This window comes from Phacochoerus africanus, chromosome X, assembly GCF_016906955.1.
Source record: "Phacochoerus africanus isolate WHEZ1 chromosome X, ROS_Pafr_v1, whole genome shotgun sequence".
Lineage (NCBI taxonomy): Eukaryota > Metazoa > Chordata > Mammalia > Artiodactyla > Suidae > Phacochoerus > Phacochoerus africanus.
Window position 1 is genome coordinate 13,485,138 of NC_062560.1, and position 21,862 is coordinate 13,506,999.

At 36.8% G+C, this 21,862-nt stretch overlaps 1 protein-coding gene across 4 annotated transcripts in view; it reads left to right on the forward strand.

The window, feature by feature from the left end:
* GLRA2 (glycine receptor alpha 2) overlaps positions 1–21,862 on the forward strand; it is a 182,477-nt gene that overhangs the window by 20,392 nt on the left and 140,223 nt on the right. For 3 of the 4 annotated variants that reach the window (XM_047765799.1, XM_047765801.1, XM_047765802.1), the window contains one exon: positions 19,423–19,490. In XM_047765799.1, coding sequence (XP_047621755.1) covers positions 19,423–19,490 — 68 coding nt within the window. Of the gene's footprint in view, positions 1–19,422; positions 19,491–19,585; positions 19,654–21,862 lie in introns of all 4 variants that reach the window. The other variant, XM_047765800.1, reaches the window with a different exon arrangement.

Below are 21,862 nucleotides of genomic sequence, written 5' to 3' on the forward strand. Positions count from 1 at the left end.
TACATGTTAAAGATCTTATTTAACTCATTAATGAATGAGGGAACCAGGCAGATAGTATAATGGGGTCAAAAGAAAATCTAATAAATAGACACATTTATAGAACAAGAATATTGGCATGAAAGTGCAAATGGAGGCAAACCCAGCCTCTTCCACACTGGGGGATGGAGGTCACTTGAACCTCTGTAGGACAGGGCAGGGCAGGACTTGCATGAGAGAGCTATTTCACATTGCTATCAGTTATACAATTTAAAGAGTTATAAAATGGCTCCTATAGAATTAGATATCAGGGAGGGGCATATTATAGACAATCCATAGTTTTCTCTCAAAGTACAATTTTCTCTACACTCTTAATTGTTACATTCAGTACTACACTCCTCCAATAAGGAGGAAATTTCTCTTTTCTTTCTTTCTTTTTTTGGCTAGAGCTTATTTAAAATCCAGGTATTTTTCTTAACACTGTGAGTAGGGGTGAGCATAATAAAATGTAGGGCAGAGATATGGTACTTGAGAAAAGTACATCTGATTGTTAAATAAAGGGGGGAATCTCAAGGTTTAGGAGGAAGAACCATCCTTGATAGGGGAAGGAGATGGTAAGAGAAAAGAAATAGGTGGAATTTCACACACACTATGACATTCAGTCTTCCCAATGAACCTGTGAATTAGATGAAGATATTTCTTCTTTTATAGACGAGGAAGCAGAGCCCAGAGTGATTAAATAGCCTACAGAGAATTACACAAAAAGTACACAGCAGAACCAGGCTTTAAATCCAGTTCTAGCTCTGAAGTTTATGGTTTTTCCCATTATTCCATGCTGCATCGGTGGGGGATAATGTCAGGAGGGAAGGCAATAGTCAAGAAGTTTCCCGACCCTCCCCAGCCTCCCTCAAACAAGGCAGCCCAGTAGTAGTTTCAAAGGGCCATATTGTTATGCTGCTCATTGGTAACTATCATGATTTTGTCATAATTTTCTCATTCTTGATGAGTGCTTTGGAAAGAGCAAACAGAAATCACTTTTGATTTCACAGGCTGAGATGAAACAATTGATTTAAATGAAGGCTCTTTTGAAGGAACTACCCTTTGAAGCTGAAGTGATGGAGGCCACCTGATGGGGTTAAAATGCCTTGTATTGAAAGTTGCTCTGAAATGGGTTGGAAACGCACAGATTTCTTGGCATGCCACTGGCATTTACTGACACAAAAAGGCTTATATTCTGATGAATAGCATTCACTGAGCATTTACTGAATGCCTACTATGTGCTTAGTACAATACTAAATGCCAGGGGAAACACTACAATTGATCAGATGTGATTTATACCCTGTCTATAGCATACTAGAAAAGGTCAAACATGAGAAAATGGTATAGTATACTCTTGGAAGTTGCAAGAAAGATGATATTCAAGTGGGGAGAATCATAGGAAAATTCATTAATTATGTATCATTTGAAGAATGAGATGTTTTGAACATGGGAACATATATGTATATGTGTGTGGATTGCACCCACCAATTTCATTATTATAATCTCAAAAACAGCATAGTTCCTTCTTTAAAATTATTAATTCAAAACAAATTCTTTTCAATTTGTCAGGACCTAACAAGTTGATGAACTTGCTATTCATTTTGCAAAGTAGTAGAAGATTCAATTAACATGAGAGAAAGTCATCTTTAATTCTACTTTTGTTACTTCCCAAAATGAAAGGAAATATCATTTGGGTTCACAAGAAATTCTCAGATCTCTTCATTTAAAAACTCATTCCAAATGGCATTTAAAATTGTCTTCTTCTAAGGCTAAATAGGCCTTTATTTATTACCTACCCCAATCCCAAGATAGCAAGAATCTCATGTTTTCCAGCAATTCTCCATCTGATGACATTTTAGTATAGCATAAATAGGAATATATGTACACTTATAAATTATTCCCAATGTGAAGGGTTCCATTTAGTCTCTGAGATCTTTAAAATAGGAAATGAACCTTGTCACCACAAGTCAAATGCCCTAAATCTCCCAGAACATAAACTGCTCACTTTAAGGTCACTATGATCCTGCAAAGAATAAGGAAGCAGCAGTTCACTTGTATTAGAAAGAGGCTTAACAAAAATTCCCTCTCTGTAATGCTAGGATGGACACACGCTTTTTGTTTCATCTGACATTTCTTGCAGAATGACTCAAAGGCTTTTCAACAAATTACTTCTGACTTGTCCTTAATACTTGATTTTCTTATATTTTGTCCCACAATTCACATCTAACTGTAAATGATAATTAGTACAACACCAAGTATATACCAGGCACATAACGGATACTCAATAAATATTTGTTGATTTAATAAATGGGTGAAGTTTTATAAGATTAAAATGCACAGAATTCTGCAGAGACACCAAAGTTAATTTCTTGACAAACCCAACAAAGGAGCATAAATTCCATAATGCTACCATACATTCACCCAAAATGCATTTAAATATTTTTAAAAATCCACATTCTGTGTTAAAATAAATGTCATATGACCAAAAATATCATAATGACCCTAGCATTTATTAGGCTAGGCAGAAGCTCATTTCACTGTCACATCACACGTAATCCTTGTTAAGTAGCCTTTCCATTCATCCTGCATTTTTACCTGCTTTTTATAATTTAGTTGTTCTCAACCAGGGGTATGGTTCCTGTCCCTCAGGGGGCATTTAGTAATGTCTGGGCACATTTTTGGTTGTCACAATAGGGCCTATGGGAGGTGGAAAGTTACTGGTGTCTAGTGAGCAGAGATCAAGGATGTTGCTCAGCACCCCACAATGCACAGGACAAACTCCCACAACAAAGAATGACATGGCCCAAAATGCCAAGAGTCCTTAGGATGAGAGACCTTTATTTTATTTTAATTTATTTTATTTTTGCCTTTTTGCCATTTCTTGTGCCGCTTCTGTGGCATATGGAGGTTCCCAGGCTAGGGGTCGAATCAGAGCTGTAGCTGGCGGCCTACACCAGAACCACAGCAACGCAGGATCCGAGCTGCATCTGCAACCTACACCACAGCTCACGGCAATGCCGGATCCTTAACCCACTGAGCAAGGGCAGGGATCGAACCCGCAACCTCATGGTTCTTAGTCAGATTCGTTAACCACTGAGCCACGACAGGAACTCCAAGAGACCCTGTTTTAAATAAACAAGCTAGCAGCAGTTATCTCAAACCCACAGTGTTACGTGATTCTGCAGACATGAAGAAGGCTTATGCCTAATTCCTAGAAGCAAGAAAGTTATTAAAGGTGGTTGGATCTTGCTAAAACTTTCTACAGAGCTGAGAGAAAAGTTTATGGAGAGAAGAAAAATAAAACTGGATGAGATAGGCATTATTTCAGGTAAAGATGAGCATAGAAAAAGTTGGGAAATCTAAGTTGTAATCTCAACATTCAGCTTACTGTATATTAAAATGGATTTAATGGTATACCTTCCACAAAGACATACTTTGACAATCCAGTGAATGTGTGATAATGATAGCAATACTATTACTATAACTATAAATAAATTACAATTTATTAAACAACTATTACAGGCTTTCCATACATTACTCTCATTCTCACAATTAACATCAAGGCAAACATCACTGTGCCCTTTTAAAGAAGAAATAATAGACCCAGAGAGTTTCTATAATCTGTTTAAAGTTCACAGGTGATAATAAGTGGAGCTCCTGGCAAAAATAAGACAGACTGGTGGTTACCACAGCACACATATATCTTTGAGTACTGTGACCCAAAGTCCAGGTTTCTCAGACAGTGCTGCATTGTGCCTGGTGTTCTTACATAATATTACCTACTTTCTCTCTCAAAAGTGATCATCCTACATCAGATACCAGCCACTGTCTTATCCCTGCTTTTTTAAATCATGGACACATATACAGTTTGCAAAGACAGAAACTTGCCAGCATTCTTGAAGCCCTCTGACATGGATCTCAACTGTATGCATATCTGTCCATTCCCTCATCTTTGAGTCAGAGCAATTGATAACTAGTAGTCATTAGTGGGAAGGACTCACAGAATCTTCCATTTAGTTCTCTATAGTCAAGCTACCTTTGTTGCTAATTAATTGTCTTCTCTGGCAATTTTATCATTTGATCAATATGGCTGGTCCAAAGCAAATGGTTTGTTTGCTGGACTACGTCATCTGGCCGTGGGAATCGGTAAATATCCACAGTTTTAACTTATCTGAATAGTTTTCCCTCTGCACAGACCTGGATGTAAGCAACTAAATGGAATGTAGTCAGATGGATAAAACCATTTTGACCATGTGTTGGGCAGAAGAATCTATTGTATATAATTCATTAGTGCTGAATTTTTGAGATTTTAAAAATGTAATGGGTTAGTTTGTGTGACCATTTCTAATTACAATCATGATATTACAAAAAAAAAAAACAAACCTTTTTCCATTCTTTGAGATTAGATGCCTCAAATCACCCCTCACAAAGGGAGTGCCACCATGAAAAGCCAATCGCTCCCTTTGCAATCTTCTCATCTTCCAAGACACTCTCTTTCATGGGCATCAAAGCGCCATGCAACACAGGAAGCCATCATAAGAAATGGTGCTTCCCCATGTTCAAAGTCTCTGACCCTTAACTATACATCTTCTTGATTCCTCTATGTGCTTTTTTCCCCCTCCCTTTATCTCTTGAGCTAATAGCAAGAATCTTTCTGCCAGACAAAAATCTTCTTATTCCGAAAGAAATTTAATTTCTGAATAAATCAAGCACATATGTTTACTATTCCATTCCCACCCAAGGGTCCCACACTAAAGCAATTGTGATACTTGAGGACACATTAAATTATTTACAAGGAATAAAATGTAAAATGAAATGTCATTCTTGTCTATTTGTGACAAGAGGAAAAAAGTAACATTTTCATCATGGAACTCTAAGAATACCCTCTGCTCTCAAGTCTTTGCCTTAAAATGATGTTGGAAAATAACATAACTAAGGCAAAACTAATGAATAGTGACTAGCTGTTTTTGTGTTACACAGATCCTCGAATGTTTCCTGATGCTTATTTTTTCTATCTTTGCTGCAGCCCTGATTTAAATTTTTTGAAGCTTTCTTGAAATATAACTGACATATAACACTGTAATTTTAAGGTCTGAAATGTGTTGAGCTACACACATATATTGCAAAATTATTACCATGTAGCATTAACTAACATCTCTGTTGCATCACATAATTGCAACTCTTTTTGGTAGTGAGAACATTTAAGGTTTACTCACTTAGCAATTTTCAAGTATATAATACAGTATTGTTAACTATAATCATCATGCCATACATTAGATCCCCAGAACTTACTCATAACTGAAAGTTTGTACCCTTTGAGCTACTTCTCCCCATTTCCCCCTCCCCTTAGCTTCTGATAACCACCACTCTAATCTGTTTCTATGAGTTTGGCTTTTTTAGATTTCACAAAGAGGTGAACTTCACAGAGTATTTGTCTCTGTTTATTATTTCTAAATAGAATCCATCACAAAGTTTGGAAATAGTATTTGTTATTAATTTAGAAAGCTTTGGTCAATACAAATATATATGTTTATTTTAATATAGTCATTGTGAATAGTAAATAGAATTTTCATTACCATGGTAGAATTTTCAACAATCAGTTCCAGGTTTTTTTTTTATTTGAAATATTTAGTAAGTTTTTATTTATTTTTTATTGTTATTTTTCCAATACAATTTTTTTCTACTGTACAGCATGGTGACTCAGTTATACATACATGTATACATTCTTAAATAGCATATGATATCACTGATATCTGGAATCTAATATACAGCACAAATCAACCTTTCCATAGAAAAGAAAATCACGGACTTGGAGTTCCAGGTTTTAAATATGCAAGATACAGAATACTCTTACCATTGATTAATTTTTTATGAGCAAGGCTGAATCATATCAAATATAATTACTGAGTCAAATATATTATATATTTGTTGTCCACGTTATCTATCCTGACCCCATTTTTACTTCCATACTGCCTCCTAGCTCTTGCGAATGCATAGTGGTATAATTGGAACTTGATGGTTTTCACTTGGGCCCATTACAGTGCAGCTGGCCCAAAGGACATGATTTTCCATCCAACCTACCTACTAAAGTGGATTTTGTTCATGCCACAAAACACAGTATTGAACTCATTGCGGAGAGTCCTATAGACAGCCCCTATGCTCCTTGATGTCCATGGTCAGTCCTTACTTCCACGTATGGAAAGATTATGGAATTCCAGTACAATTTCTATTGTTCTCCAAATTCCAACTCTAATAGTCCACAGCAGGGCTCAGTAAACTTGATCAATGGGCCAAATCTAGTCCACTACCTGCTTTGCACATAAAGTTTTACAATAACACAACCACACTTGTATATTTAAATATTGTCTATGGCTACTTTCACTGCAAAGACAGAAATGAGTAAATGTAACAGAGACCTTGTGGCCCACAAAGCATATTTACAATCTGGCCCTTTACAAAAAATGTTGTAGGCCTGTCATCTAGGGCACTGAGTTTTTAAGAGAACTCATCCAGGAATTAATACATTTATCAAATGTGATTACAGGCAGTTTTTCACTTGAATTACACCTCTAGACTACAGGATCATTACATAAATTTGGAAAGGTTGAGCTGATCTTTACTGATGATTTATTCTCTTCCATTACCTCATAATCCCAGGCACCCATTCTGCAGACCCCAATAAAAAATTCCCTCCTTGGCAGAATCATAGGGTTCTATAATAGCTCTATGACTGCCTTTAGTCTTAATAGTTATTTAAGTATCTTCTAATTTATTGTTCAACAAGAATTCAATTAATACATGAATTAATGTAGATCAGCACTTTCCAAACTATGTTTTAAAGAATGCTTGGCGTCTTTGAAACATGCTCCATGAAAAGGATGGTACATTAGGAGTTCCTGTTGTGGTGCAGTGGTTAATGAATCCGACTAGGAACCATGAGATTGTGGGTTTGATCCTTGGCCTTGCTCAGTGGGTTAAGGATCCGGCATTGCTGTGAGCTGCAGTGTAGGTTGCAGACGCGGCTCGGATCCCTCATTGCTGTGGCTCTGGCGTAGGCTGATGGCTACAGCTCTGATTAGACCCCTAGCCTGGGAACCTCCATATGCCGTATGGGAGCAGCCCTAGAAAAGGCAAAAAGACAAAAAAAAAGGAAAAAAAAAGGATGGTACATTAAAAAAAAAAAAAGAATCTCCTTCAGAAACAACATAATCCGCATGAATGTATTAAAGTATGGGGGGAAAAAAGGCTGACATCAATAAAACGGCAGAGTAGGCAGCTCCAATCTCTTGTTTTCCCACAGAAGTAAGCAGAAATTGTCAGAATTAACTTTGTCTAACTTAGTAGTCCTAAGTTTAGAGGAACCAAAAAACTACTGAATTGAGAAGAAGCTAACTTCAAAATGGTAGGAAAGTTTTACAGTGTTTTTACTTGTCCTTGCCCCATCCCCTCACAGTAGTGATTTTGGTTTTGAATCAGTGGTAACCTTCATTCTCACTGTGGAACCCAGGTCCCTCATTCTGGAGGGAGGCAAAGCAAACATTACTCACAAATTATTGCTTATGTATTCTAACCAGTCTGTGTGCTACCAGAAGGACATATGCAAAGCACATGTATTAGTTTGCTAGGGTTGTCATAACAAAATACCATAGACCAGGTGACTTAAACAACAGAAATTTACCTTCTCATAGTTCTGGAGGCTAGAAGTCCAAGATCCATGTGACAGCAGTATTGGTTTCTCCCAGAGGCTCTCTCCTTAGCCTGCATATGGCCGCCTTCTCCCTGTACCCTCATATGATCCCTCCTCTGTGCACACACATCCCTGATGTCTCCTTTCTCCTCCTTTTTAAGGACACCATTTTATCCAATTAGGAACAACCTTTATGACCTCATTTGATCTTAAGCACGTCTTTAAAGACCCTATCTCCAAATAGTTACATTCTGAGCTACTGGTGGTCAGCATTTCAAAATATGAATTTTTTTTGGGGGGGGGGGACACAATTCAGCCCATAAGAGTGCTCATCTTTGTTGTACCTACTCTGGTGGAACTCAGGATAGAAAAATGGTAGGAAATGAGCAAAACACTGCAAAACAAAACAAACAAAACCAAAACCAAAACCAAAACAATAAAAACAAAACAAAAAACCTTCAGATGTCTGGAGTAAAAGACTACAGTTGAAACATAAAAAAGATCATCTAAAGCCAGCAAAACCTGCAGAGGGTTTCTTAGAGAAATTAGGAAATTCAAAATGAGCCATGCATGCAGGAAAATCTAGAAAGAATTATGCATTCTCAAGGCAAGATGCATGCTCAGAAAGGACCTAAGCAGATCCTAAGATTTCAACTTGAGCTGACCCCTAGGTTCAGTTCAAGAATGTCTAAGTACTAAAGGAAAGCCTCAAAACAAGGACAGTCTACAAAAACTGGGAAAGGTGTTTTTTGTTTGCTTGGTTGGTTGGTTGGTTTTTTTGCACTTGGCATTCAAGAAAATGTCTGTCAAAACCTTAGCTGAACATAAGCTGAGAAACAGAGATTATATAGTGTGGGAAAGTCACCAAACAGATGGCCTGCTATAGCTTTCAACAATCAAAACATCCAGCAAACTCTGAGTGAAGGGAGATAATCTAATTTCCAGAGTTATCAGTTATAATAGTCAAATGTTTAATTATCAACAAAAATCACAAAGCATATAAAGAAATAGGGAAGTATGTCTTAGTTGAAGGTAAAACAACAACAACAACAAAAAACAAAACAGAGAGTTCTCTGATGGTCTAGCAGGTTGAGGCTCCTGCGTTCTCACTGCTGTGGCTCTGGTTGCTGCTGTGCGGCGTAGGTTCAATCCCTGGCCCAGGAATTCCCACATACTGCCTGTGTGGCAAAAAAGAAAACACACACACACACACACACACACAAAAGAGAGAACCTGAAATAAACGTTGCAACTCTCATTAAAAAACAAAACAAGGGAGTTCCCGTCGTGGTGCAGTGGTTAACGAATCCGACTAGGAACCATGAGGTTGCGGGTTTGGTCCCTGCCCTTGCTCAGTGGGTTAACGATCCGGCGTTGCCGTGAGCTGTGGTGTAGGTTGCAGACGCGGCTCAGATCCCGAGTTGCTATGGCTGTGGCGTAGGGGCTACAGCTCCGACTCGACCCCTAGCCTGGGAACCTCCATATGCCGTGGAAGCAGGCCCAAAGAAATAGCAAAAAGACAAAAAACAAAACAAAACAAAACAGGGAGTTCCCGTCGTGGTGCAGTGGTTAACGAATCCGACTAGGAACCATGAGGTTGCAGGTTCGGTTCCTGCTCTTGCTCAGTGGGTTAATGATCCAGCATTGCCATGAGCTATGGTGTAGGTTGCAGAGGTCAGCTCGGATCCTGCGTTGCTGTGGCTCTGGCGTAGGCCAGTGGCTACAGCTCTGATTAGACTCCTAGCCTGGGAATCTCCATATGCCGCGGGAGTGGCCCAAGAAATAGGAAAAAGACAAAAACAAAAAACAAAAAAACCCCCAGCAAGTCCAAAACAGACATTGGACTTACTAGACAAAGCCTTTAAAATAAATGTCTTAAATATGTGTAAATATCTAAAGGAAAACAAGTACAAAAAATAAAAGGCAATCAAAAAAGTGTTGTATCGGAGTTCCTGTCATGGCTCAGTGGTTAACAAATCTGACTAGGAACGATGAGGTTGCAGGGTCGATCCCTGGCCTTGCTCAGTGGGTTAAGGATCCCGCATTGCCGTGAGCTGTGGTGTAGGTCACAGACATGACTCAGATCCTGCGTTGCTGTGGTTCTGCTATAGGCCGGAAGCTACAGCTCTGATTTGACCCCTAGCCTGGGAACCTCCATATGCCATGGGAGCGGCCCTAAAAAGACCCCCAAAAAAAAAGTGTATCAATAAAATGAGATTATCAATAAGGAGATAAAATTATAAAAAGGAACCAAAGAAAAGTTCTAGAGCTGAAAAGTAAAACAAAACAGAAATAGAAAATTTGCTAGAAGAGGTTAATAGCAGATATGATCAAGCAGAATAAAGAATGAAGATGGGGCAATTGAATTATTGAGTTTGGGGAGCATAAAAGAAAAAGAATAAACAAAACTGAACAGAGCCTAAAGGGAAACAGATCATCATACACTTTCTGAGACTGAGAAAGGGGTGGGAAGAATCTCTGAAGACTCCCTGAATATTTGAATAATGGCTTCCTAAATTTGATGAAAGAGATATATCTAAAAATCCAAAATACTCGATGAACTTCAAGTAGGAAAACCCAAAGGGATGCACACTAAGAAACACTATAATCAAACCGTTAAAAGCCAAAGACATTGAAAGAAATTTTGAAACAACAAGAAAAAAGCAACTACTTACTTATAGGGGGTGCCCAATAAAATTATTAACTCGTCTCTCAGAAAAAACCTTGGAGGCCAGTAGGCAAGGGATGATATATTTAGAGTGTTGAAAGAAAAGGTAGCTGGTCATGGTGCACTGGAAATGCAATGGAAATGAATCCAACTAGGACCCATGAGGTTGCAGGTTTGATCCCTGGCCTTGCTCAGTGGGTTAAGGATCCGGTGTTGCCATGAGCTGTGGTGTAGGTCACAGATGCAGCTTGGATCCTATATTGCTATGGCTGTGGTGTAGGCCGGCAGCTACAGCTCTGTTTGACTCCTAGCCTGGGAACCTCCATACGCCATGGGAATGGCCTCAAAAAAGCCAAAAACAAAAAAAGGAAGCTGAGAGTTTATATTCACCAAAACTATCTTTCATAAAGGAAAGATAACTTAAGACACTTCCAGATTAAAAATACTGAGAGAGTTCATTACAACCAGACTTGGCCTACAGGAAATGGTAAAGGAAGTCCTTCAGACTGAAGTTAAAGGATGCTATATAGTAACTCAAAGCCTAATAAAGAAATAAAGATCTCTGCTAAAGGTAGATACACTGGCAAATATAAAAACAGTTTGGTTTGTAATTCCAATTTTTGTCTCCTACAAGATTTAAAAGACAAATACATTAAAAAGTTATTAATCTATACAATTGGGAATACAATTAAAAAAAAGATATAATTTGTGACAAAAAAAAAAATAAAAGGAGAAGGATGTACCTATATAGGAGTAGAGTTTCTGTATGTTATAGAAGTTAAGTTGGTATCAAGTCAAACTAGATTATTATAAATTTAACATGTTAAATGTAATCCCCATAGTAACCACAAATAACTAAAAAGTACATTTATTTGAAATAAAAGAGAATCTACATGGTTCACTACAGAAAAATTCAACTAAACACAAAAGAGAGTAGAAATAGACAAAAGGAGAAACAAAAAATAAAATATGCAGACATCAAATACAAATGGTAGAAGTCATTCCTTATCAGTAATTATTTATATGTAAATGGACAAAACTCTTCAATCAAAAGACATAGACATGAAGTATAGATAAAACAAACTATGATCCAACTATATGCTGTCTAAAGGAGACTCACTTGAGATCCAAAGACACATGTCAATTGACTGTGAGAGGATGGAAAAAGATATTTTATACAAAGAGCAACCACAAGAGAGCTGAGGTGGTTATAGTAACATCAGGGAAAAGAGACTTTAAGTTAAAATCTCTTTAAAAAGGCAAAGAATGACAACGTATTGATAAAAAGATCAAATCATCAAGATGATATAAAAATCCTAAAAATATATGCACCAAACAACAGAGCCCCAAAATATATGAAGCAAGGCTTGATAGAATTGATGGAAAAAAATAATACTTCTACAGTAATAGTTGGAGATTTTATTTTTATTTATTCATTTATTTTTGCTTTTTAGGGCCACACCTGCAGCATATGGAGGTTCTCAGGCTAGGAGTTGAATCAGAGCTACCACTGCTGGCCTACACCACAGCCACAGCAATGCAGAATCCGAGCCGCACCTGTGACTACACCACAGTTCATGGCAATGCCAGATCCTTACTTAACTCACTAAGCGAGGCCAGGGATAAAACATGCAACCTCATGGTTACTGGTCAGATTCATTTCTGCTGCACCACAATAGGAACTCCAGTTGGAGATTTTAATACACCATTTTCAGTAATGGAAAGAACATTAATACAGAGATCAGTAAGGAAATATGGGATCTGAACAACACTATAAACCAACTAGACCTTATAATATATAAAGAATGCTCCACCCAATAATAGCAGAATACAGGTTCTTTTCAACTCTACATGCAACATTCTCCAGGATATATCACATATTGGGCTACAAAATAAATCTTAATGCACTTTAAAAGATTAAAATCATGACAAACATAGTAGAAAGAAGGTAAAAGTCAGTAATAAAAGGAAAAACCACAAAGTTCACAAATAGTTGGAAATCAACACACTATTATACACCAATGGGTCAAAGAAGAAATCACAAGGGAAATTAGAAAAGAATGAAAACAAAAACACAACATTATCAAAACTTATGGGATACAGTGATAGCAGTATTCAGAGGGAAATTTATAATGTAAATAGTTGTGTTATAAAAGAAGAAAGATCTCAAAATCAATATCCTAATATCACACCTTAAAGAACTAGAAAAACAAACTAAACCCAAAGCTATCAGAGAAAACAAATAATAAAGATCAAAGTAGAGAAAGATAAAAAATAAAATAGAAAAGCAATTAGACACAACAAAAATGAGTTAGTTCTTTTAAGAGATCAACAAAAATTACAAACCTTTAGATAGATGGTCAGAGACAGAAGATTCAAAAAACTAAAATCTACTGACCTTACAGAAGTAAAAAGAATTAGAAGATTGTAAACAAATTAGATGACATAGATAAAACGGACAAATGCTTAGAAACACATAAATTACTTAAACTGACTCAAGATGAAACAGAAAAATCTTGGATCTATAACAAGTAAAGAAATTGAAAGAATAATCAAAAACCTTCTAACAAAGTTCAGGACCAGATGGCTTCACTGGTGAAATCTTCCAAATATTTAAGGAAGAATTAACACCAATCCTTCTCAAACTCTTCCAAGAAATTAAAGAGGAGAGAATACATCTTAACACATTCTATGAGGTCAACATTACCTTGCCACCAAAGACATAAATATACCCCAAGAAAAGAAAATCACAGACCAATAACCATTGTGAATATAGATGCAAAAATCCTCAATAAAATATCTTCACAACAAATCCAAGAGCACAGTAAAAGGAGTATACATCATGATCAATCGAGATTTATCCTAGAACTGCAAAGGTGGTTCAATATAATTAAATTGATCAAAGCTATATACCACATTAATAGAATGAAGGAAAGAAAATACATGATAATCTCATTTGATGTTAAAAAGGCAGTTGACAAAGTCCAACGTCTTTTCACAATAAAAAAGGAAACCACTCAGAAAACTAGGAATAGAAGGGAATTTCTTCAACACAATAAAGGATACTTATGAAAAATTCAAAACTAACAACATGATTCAGCTATATGCCATTTACAAGTGGCATACTAAATGGTAAAAGACTAAATGCTTTCTCCCCGAGATCAAGAACAAGACAAGGATGCTTGATTTTACCACTGCTATTTGACATGTAATTGGCAGTTTTTACTAGAGCAATTAGATAAGAAAAATAAAAGGTGTCTAAATTTGAAAGGAAGAAGTAAAACTATCCCCACTCGCAGATGCCATGGTCTTATATATTCAAAACCTCAAATAATCCAAATGAAAACTAGTAGAGCTAATAAATGAATTTTATAAAACTGCAGCATACAGTTGTGTGCTATACAAAAATCAGCTGTATTTCTATACAACTGCAATGAACAATCTGAAAAGTAAAGAAAAGAATTCTATTTATAATAGAATCTAAAAGAATAAATTATCTATGAATAAATTAAACCAAGAATTTGAAAGATTTATATACTGAAAATCACAAAACATGTCTGAAAGAAATTAAAGAAGACAAATAAATAGACACAACATGTTCATGGGTAGAAATACTTAATTTTGATAAGGCATCAATACTACCCAAAGCAATCTATAATTCAGTATAACTCCTATAACAATTCCAATAGCCTTTTTTTGGTAGAAGTAAAAAAGCCAATCCTCAAGTTCATATGAAGTTGCAAGGGGCTCTGAAGAGCCAAAACAATTTTGAAAGAAAAGACAAAGTAGAAGGGTTCACAATTCCTGATTTCAAAATTTACAACAAAGCAACAGTAATCAAAACAGTGTGGTATAGATATAAGCATAAACACATGGACCAATGGAATATAATTGAGAGTCCATATATCTATGGCCAGCTGATTTTGACAAGGGTGGCAAGTCCATTCAATAAGGGAAAGACCAGTCTTCCAACAAACACTGCTAGGTCACTGGATTTCCACATGTGAAAGAATGAAGTTGAATCTCTATCTCACACCATAGACAAAAATTACCTCAAAATGAATCAACATCTGAAATATAAGGGGTGAAAACATAAAACTCTTAATTAAAAGAAAATAGGGGTAAATCTTTATGACAATGGATATGCCAGGTGACTGGTTGGTTGGTTTTGATGACACCAAAGTACAAGCAACAAAAGAAAAAATAGGTAAGTTGGACTTCATCAATACTAAAAACTTTTGGGTTATCAAAGGACATTCTCAGGAAAGAGTAAAGACAATACAGAATGGGAGAAAATATTTAAAAATTATATATATGATAAGGGTTTAATACCCAGAATATATAAAGAACTACTGCAATTTAACAACACAATCCACCCAATACAAAAATGGACAAAGGACCTAAAGACTTTTCTCCAAAGAAGGTAATGAATAATCACAAGAAAAGATGCTCAAAGTCATTAGTCATTAGGGATTAGAAATTCAAAACCACTTTACAACTACTAGGACAGCTATTACCAAAAAATGGAAAGTGTTAATGAAAATGTGGAAAAATTCGAAGTCTTATACAATGCCTGTGTCAATGTAAAATGATGTGGCTAATGCGGAAAACAGCATGGCAAATCCTTAAAAAGTTAAACATGTAATTAGCATAGGATCCAGCAATTTCACTCCTAGGTATACATCCAGAAGAACTGAAAGGAGAAACTCAAATATTTCATTGTAACATTACTCAAATAGCCAAAAGCTGAAAAAGACACAAGGGTCCATCAATCAAAGAATGAACATGAAGTATATACCTACAATGGATTATTATTATTAGGCTATAAAAAGTTCTGATACATGTTACAATACAGATGAACCCTGAAAATATTATGCTAAGTGAAAGAAACCAGACACAAAGGACAAATATTGTATGATTCTACTTAAATAAAATGTCTTGAAAAGACAAATTTATAGAGACACAAAGTAGATTAGAAGTTACCAGGGGGTGGAGAGAGAGGAGTATGGGGCATTATTGCTTAATGGTTACAAAGTCTGTCTGAAGTGAAGGAAAAGTTTAGAAATAGATAGTGGTGATGGTTGCACAACTTTGGGGAAGCCTACATTAAAGAAATTTGCCTAACCTTATTCAACAGTTTTCTGAACTTATTTGACCTTAGAAGTTTTATTAAATGGACTATAGCTAACATCTCAAGAAAAACTCGTGAAAGACTGAAACAAAGTAATGATCGTGATATTGAAAGGGAGAAAAATGATCTTTAGGAACAAATTCCCCTTGTTAAAGTAGACAACTTCAGCAGGACTTGAATGGGGCCTGAGTTTCTGGGACCGTTAGGGCCCCAGGTGGTGCTGGTTCTGCTTATCTTCCAAACCACAGTTTGAGTAGCAGAGGATACAAGAGTTGGATGCCTTATGCACAGTGATCCTATTCCCTATTAACATCAATTTGATCAACTGATCCAAAACTGAGGATGTTAATGAGCAATAACCAATACCTTTATTATCCCTCTCAAGTAGCATAATCATACTTTTACTTGGGCTACCAAAACAAATACCTTACTCCAAAGAAGATAATCTGAGAGATATAGAGTAACAAAGAGGATCAGTATGGGATGGGGCTTGTCACACTTTGTGCTGGGAGTCAGGGAGGGGAGTCATTTTTCCAAATACTTAAAGGCATTCCAAACATATTTTTTACTTCCATTTATTTATGAGTTACATACTTGGTTATGGCAATACTGTTCTTTCTCATAATAGGGCAAAAAATAAAGGAGGAAAGAGAGGGAGAGAGAAAGGGAAAGAGGAAGAGAGGGAAGATGGGAGAGAGAAGACAAGAAAGGAAGGAAATGAAGGAGAGAGAATAATGATATAAAAGATTAGATATCTACATAATTCCTCCCAAACTCTCATCCAATTCACTTTGGAACATCTTTGCTGATAAACTAATTAGATGAAGTTAACTAGTGTTAACTCTTTTTGCAGTTTATAGAATACATTCATTTGCAGGTGAACATACCTAAGAATGTGCCCCTGTTAATTAGAATACCTTAGCAGATTATTAGGCTAAAACACAGAGGGAAGGTTGTGCTGGCACATAAGAGGGTAACTCTCAAAACTGAAAAACAATTCTATCACTTAACCCAAAGAACTTGCAGGCGTAGTCCCATATTTAGGTAACCTCTATCATTAGGATAATTCTACTGGTCTCAGGCATTTTAACCCTGTAGTTTTAAAAAGTGTCCCTAAAGTTAGGTAGTTTCTGCCTCTTATAAACTCTGCGACGTTGAGAAAAATAACGAATTCTTTTTGTGCCTCAGTTTCCTCATCTATAAAATGGGGGACATGGTAGCATTTAATTACTGAAGAACGAAAGAAGGCACTCACTGTCAAGCAGTGAGGTTTTAATATGTGTGAGCGCTTATTATATGCATGTGATAACCCCATATCAAAAAAACCCTATTTTTTCTTACCAAGGTTTTATATCCAAATGCAAATGAACCTTGAAGCAATACCCAAGTTTGAAGCAATTAGATGTAAAGTATCAAATTATCCTAGAAACATACAAGCCAAGGGGAAATACCACGGTTGGAAGGTCAGAAGAAGAGAGGTTATTACTCAAATGAATCTAGTGCAGCAAAGTGTTGAAAAGTTTAGGTTTTGGGGGAGTTCCTGTTGTGGTATAGCAGAAACGAATCTAACTAGTATCCATGAGGATGTGGGCTCAATCCCTGGCCTCGCTCAGTGGGTTGGTGATCTGGCGTTGCTGTGACCTGTGGTGTACTTGGATGCTGCATTGCAGTGGCTGTGGTGTAGGCTGGCAGCTGTAGCTCTGATTCAACCCCTAGCCTAGGAACTTCCGTATGCTGCAGGTGTGGCCCCTCCCCAAAAAAAAGAAAAAAAGAAGAAAAAAAGTTTTGGTTTTGGAATCAGAATGATGAGACATTGAGTCTCAGCTTTTCTAATTACTGTAGCATGACTTTGAGCAAGTTACTTAACCTCTCTAACCCCCAGTTTCCTCATCTGAAAATATTTATTGGAGCTGTAAAACAATTCCTCTTTTGTGAGCATTAAACTAGATAATTTTTTGACATGCTCAGTACAGTATGTCAATATGTAGTAGGTTAAAAAATATTTTGAGTTCTAGCAATATACTCATACTGCCATTTATTGGGAAGGATAAAAATAGCTATGTGATGGTATGACCCAGCCTTTTAATTGGTTCCAAGCCAGTTGGGGAAGCCAGACACACAGATAATGTATAGTACAAGACAACCTATATTTAGATTTTCAAATTCCTCCTGTTAAAATGACATTTTTCTTTTCTGTTTCTTTCTTCACATCATTCACTTTCTATCTTGCACATAAAAATTCATGAAAGTTTTCCATCCTGAATCTAACCATCTAAAAGGAAGTATTTTATTGTGAAGAAAAAAGGAAAGATACACGATTCCTCATGACTTGCCTCTACCTTGTCTAATTTATTTCTTATTAGCAGGAAATTTTGTTATAGAATAGAATTCTATGGCCAAGAAAGAGTCCCTTTGTTGTTTGTTTTTGTTTTGAGCAACCAAAAGAGGAAAAATAAGACCAAGCAGAGTAGCAAGTGACCATGGAAAAGAAGTCAGGTTGGCAGATGCTGAATAACAGGGGGATGAACTAAAAAGACGTAGGCTGAAAAATGTTTTGGTAATATGGTGGTGCCTATGATTCCATGCCTGCAAACACTTAAAAAAATAAACACAATTAAACAGGAAAGCTCGTTATTTAAAAACAAACAAACAGCTTAATACATCTCTTTTACCAAAATTCCTGCTCCTTCTTTTACCAAAAGTCTCTGCCTCGGGATTTAAATTAGCTGCTTTGCCCAAGTTTCATCATTTTGAGAATGCAACGTGGACTTGTAGCAGTAAAACCACGGCATTCAAGTGCTGTCACAGCTGTATTTTACTACCAGCCTTTGAGAGAGGCCTCAAGCCAAACTCCTCCTCATTCAGATCCTTCCAGCTTGTTGGGTACAGAGCCAAATGGGGCGTAGCTTGCACCAGGTTGCTGAGCCTTTGTCAACTGAAGAGAGACACATTTCCATAGGGGAAAGCAGAGGCTGAATGGATGGTTCATGGCAGTATGTTCTTAACTCAGAAAGCATGATGGGGAAACTACATGAGTGCAGTAAACATACTGCCCAGCAAAACATGAAACTAGAAGTCATTGGAAAGTGATTTACCCACTTACAAAGAGCAAAGAGTCTGAGGTCATGCCTTCTTGAACACATCTAATTTATCTGATCTCTGAAGCTAAGCAGAGTGGGGTTTGGCTAGTGCTTGGGTGAGAGAGAAAGGGCAAGAGGAAAACAGAATTAGACCCTAGGTCTCTGGAGGGAAAAGCAAGCTCTTTGTTCAAAGCACATCTAGGATTTATAAACCTCACTCTATACTATATTTATTGAGGCAATCATCTGGACATTGACATGCTATATTTCTTAAGAGGAGCCAATTGTCTTTGTTTTTGCATTTCTGTGCATCATTTTTCATTGGGGGCCACAAGAAATAAGGAATGGGGTAAATTCAGAGGTATCAAGAGAATCAAACTAGACCCACCGATTTAAAGGTTATCCCACAAAAGGACGTGGATGTCTCTGATCCATCCGCAGTTCAAAAATACAGCTTCTTGGGAACTCATGACCCAGGCTATTTCATCACCATGGCATCCACTGTTGACATCTACAAGGTAGATGAGCCTAAGGTCAAAGAAATCCACCCACCCAAAAGGCTATTTTGATAACAACTATTGACAATGAATTCTGTTTAATAATATTCAGCTTACATTTTCCAAATCCAAAACTCTTTAGGGTAAGTTGTCATTGCTTAACTGTCGACTTGAAATGCTAGTGGAAATGTTACCACTGTGAACCCCTCTGGGAAAAACTTTTTTTTTTTTTGCAATTTCACCATCATTTTAATTTTGTTTACATCTCTAGTCATCTGCACAGATGTTAATGGAGCTGTATTTTTGCTTCAATGTCTATTGCAACATTCTTATTGCATTCTGCAGGTCCTCCAGTAAACGTTACTTGCAATATTTTTATCAACAGTTTTGGATCAGTCACAGAAACCACCATGGTAAGTGCTAAAATGCCACTGGCAAGACAAAAACGTGACTTGATTATGCCATGAACACAACCTGTCAAATTTTCTATTTATTGTTCAACTTGCAGGGCCTCCTGTAAATGTTACCTGCAACATATTTATCAACAGCTTTGGGTCAATAGCAGAAACTACAATGGTGAGTGGGACTGAGCATTGAAGCCATCGTGTGAAGGAATGGGATATGTGACCAAAGAGCACTGTTGTCTATTTGTGGGACATTTACTGAGTGCCAACTTCCAAATTCATTCACCTTTAGAAAGCAATTAGTTATACTCTTTCACCTTAGAAAGTCAATAGCAAGAGTTCATTACTTAAAATTCAATAATCTTTCATCCCTAACACCAGACATATTTTGCAAACATGTTTCATTAGATTTAGGTGGAATTATCGGTAACAAGCATGTTGCAGTTAAGGATATTTAAATATTTGCACCTCCAATGTTTAAGAAATACAAATATCAAAGTTCAGGAGATATTTTTCATATAATGGAAGTTTTAACATAATCAAGCCTTGGATATGCTACATTAAACATACACACAATTTGGTGGCAATAGAAAGTTGTTCCAAGTCCACAGCAATTACATCACATGCATGGCTTTTCCAAAAACAAACAAAAAAACCAAATAAACCAAAAAAAAAAAAACAAAAACCCCAAAACCCAAACCCATAAACATAAAATTAAAACTCATCATAATCTATGTGGAGACATGTTTCACATATATGTGAAGATTTGGACATTATAAAATCCACCAAGATTTCTTATTAATGGCAAGGTGGTATTGTTGCCTATAGCACAGCCTATTAAATCAGTAGCCCTACAGTACTAGGCTATAGCATGGAAATTATGTTTTGGGTGAAATATTTTCTTGGTACCCATACAATTTAAGTCCTAAGTCAATTGGCTGGGTCTAATTTTCATGACTGTAAAGTATACAGCCATATTATTAGATTGGATCAAAATAAAATACAGTTGAACTTGACTAAGTGCTATGGTGGCTGATGTCCTAGACATACTCAGGAAGTGAAATAATGAGCATAATTCCACCGAAAAGTAAAAAATAGCGTTCCCCTGTTTTTATGAATTCTTTTAGGCTACTAGGATCATGTTTAACAAATTACTGTACTTTTTGGTGCCCCTGATGTTAGGAAAGAATAATGTACTTTTACTATTCCTTTCTGCTGGCGAGTCAGACTTAATGCAACTCTACTACCCATTTTAATATTATTCTAACACAGCACTGTCCAGAAATGAGACTTTTGAGTTTTTGAAAAGATGTAGTGCCTTAAGAATTTTACCCAAATTCTGAGTTCCTGTCGAGGCTCAGTGGTTAATGAGTCTGACTAGGAACCATGAGGTTGCAGGTTCGATCCCTGGCCTCACTCAGTGGGTTAAGGATCTGGCGTTGTCATGAGCTCTGGTGTAGGTCGCAGATTCAGCTCGGATCTGGCGTTGCTGTGGCTCTGGCATAAGCCGGAGGCTACAGCTACGATTAGACCTCCTAGCCTGGGAACCTCCGCATGCCAGGGATCCAGCCCTAGAAAAGACAACAACAACAAAAAACAAGAAATAAAAAATAAAGAATTTTACCCAAATAGGACCGTTTTGATAGGGTTATTAAATGAGTCATAAGAAAAGCTGAACAGGGAAAGAATAACTCAACTCTGGACTTGGCATTCAGTTTCTGTCTCTCCCCTCTTGGTTTCATCCTGATAACAGAGGGGCAAATCTTCCCACCCGCCCAACTCACTATCACCAGCTTTACACGATGGCATTCAATGACAATATTTGCACGACCTAATGCTGATTGCATTAATTAGACCCCTAAGTTGCTTTGATTAAATCTCCTCATTGCATTTTATCCTCAATCAAAAATGTAAATGTACACCTTTTCAATGTTCATTAAAGCAAGGAAAAACTAAACATTTAAGGAGATGAAAACGAAAACTATAGATATTCTTTTCAAAAAAATTTTCAGTTGATTTACAATGTTGTGCCAATTTCTGCTGTACAGCAAAGTGACCCAGTCGTACATATACATATACGTTCTTTTTCTCATGGATATTGTTTTCCTATATCTTTAAAAGCTACTGAAGGTATTGAATAAATGGGCTGCTTAGGTGCTTCCTAGCCACTTATTAAGGTGTCCTTTGTCATGTTTCCTATGAGAAAATGTGGAAATCATTGCCCAAGTGTAATATCAATGGCCTGTCTATCCTGCTGTATGAGACAGACTGAATGGCATGATGAGAAGACTGGCATGTATTGTGCCGCTTTTATTCCTCAGCTTCTGATGTAATGACAAACTGAATTTGGCTTTGAAAATTATCTTTTACTTTCTTCAATT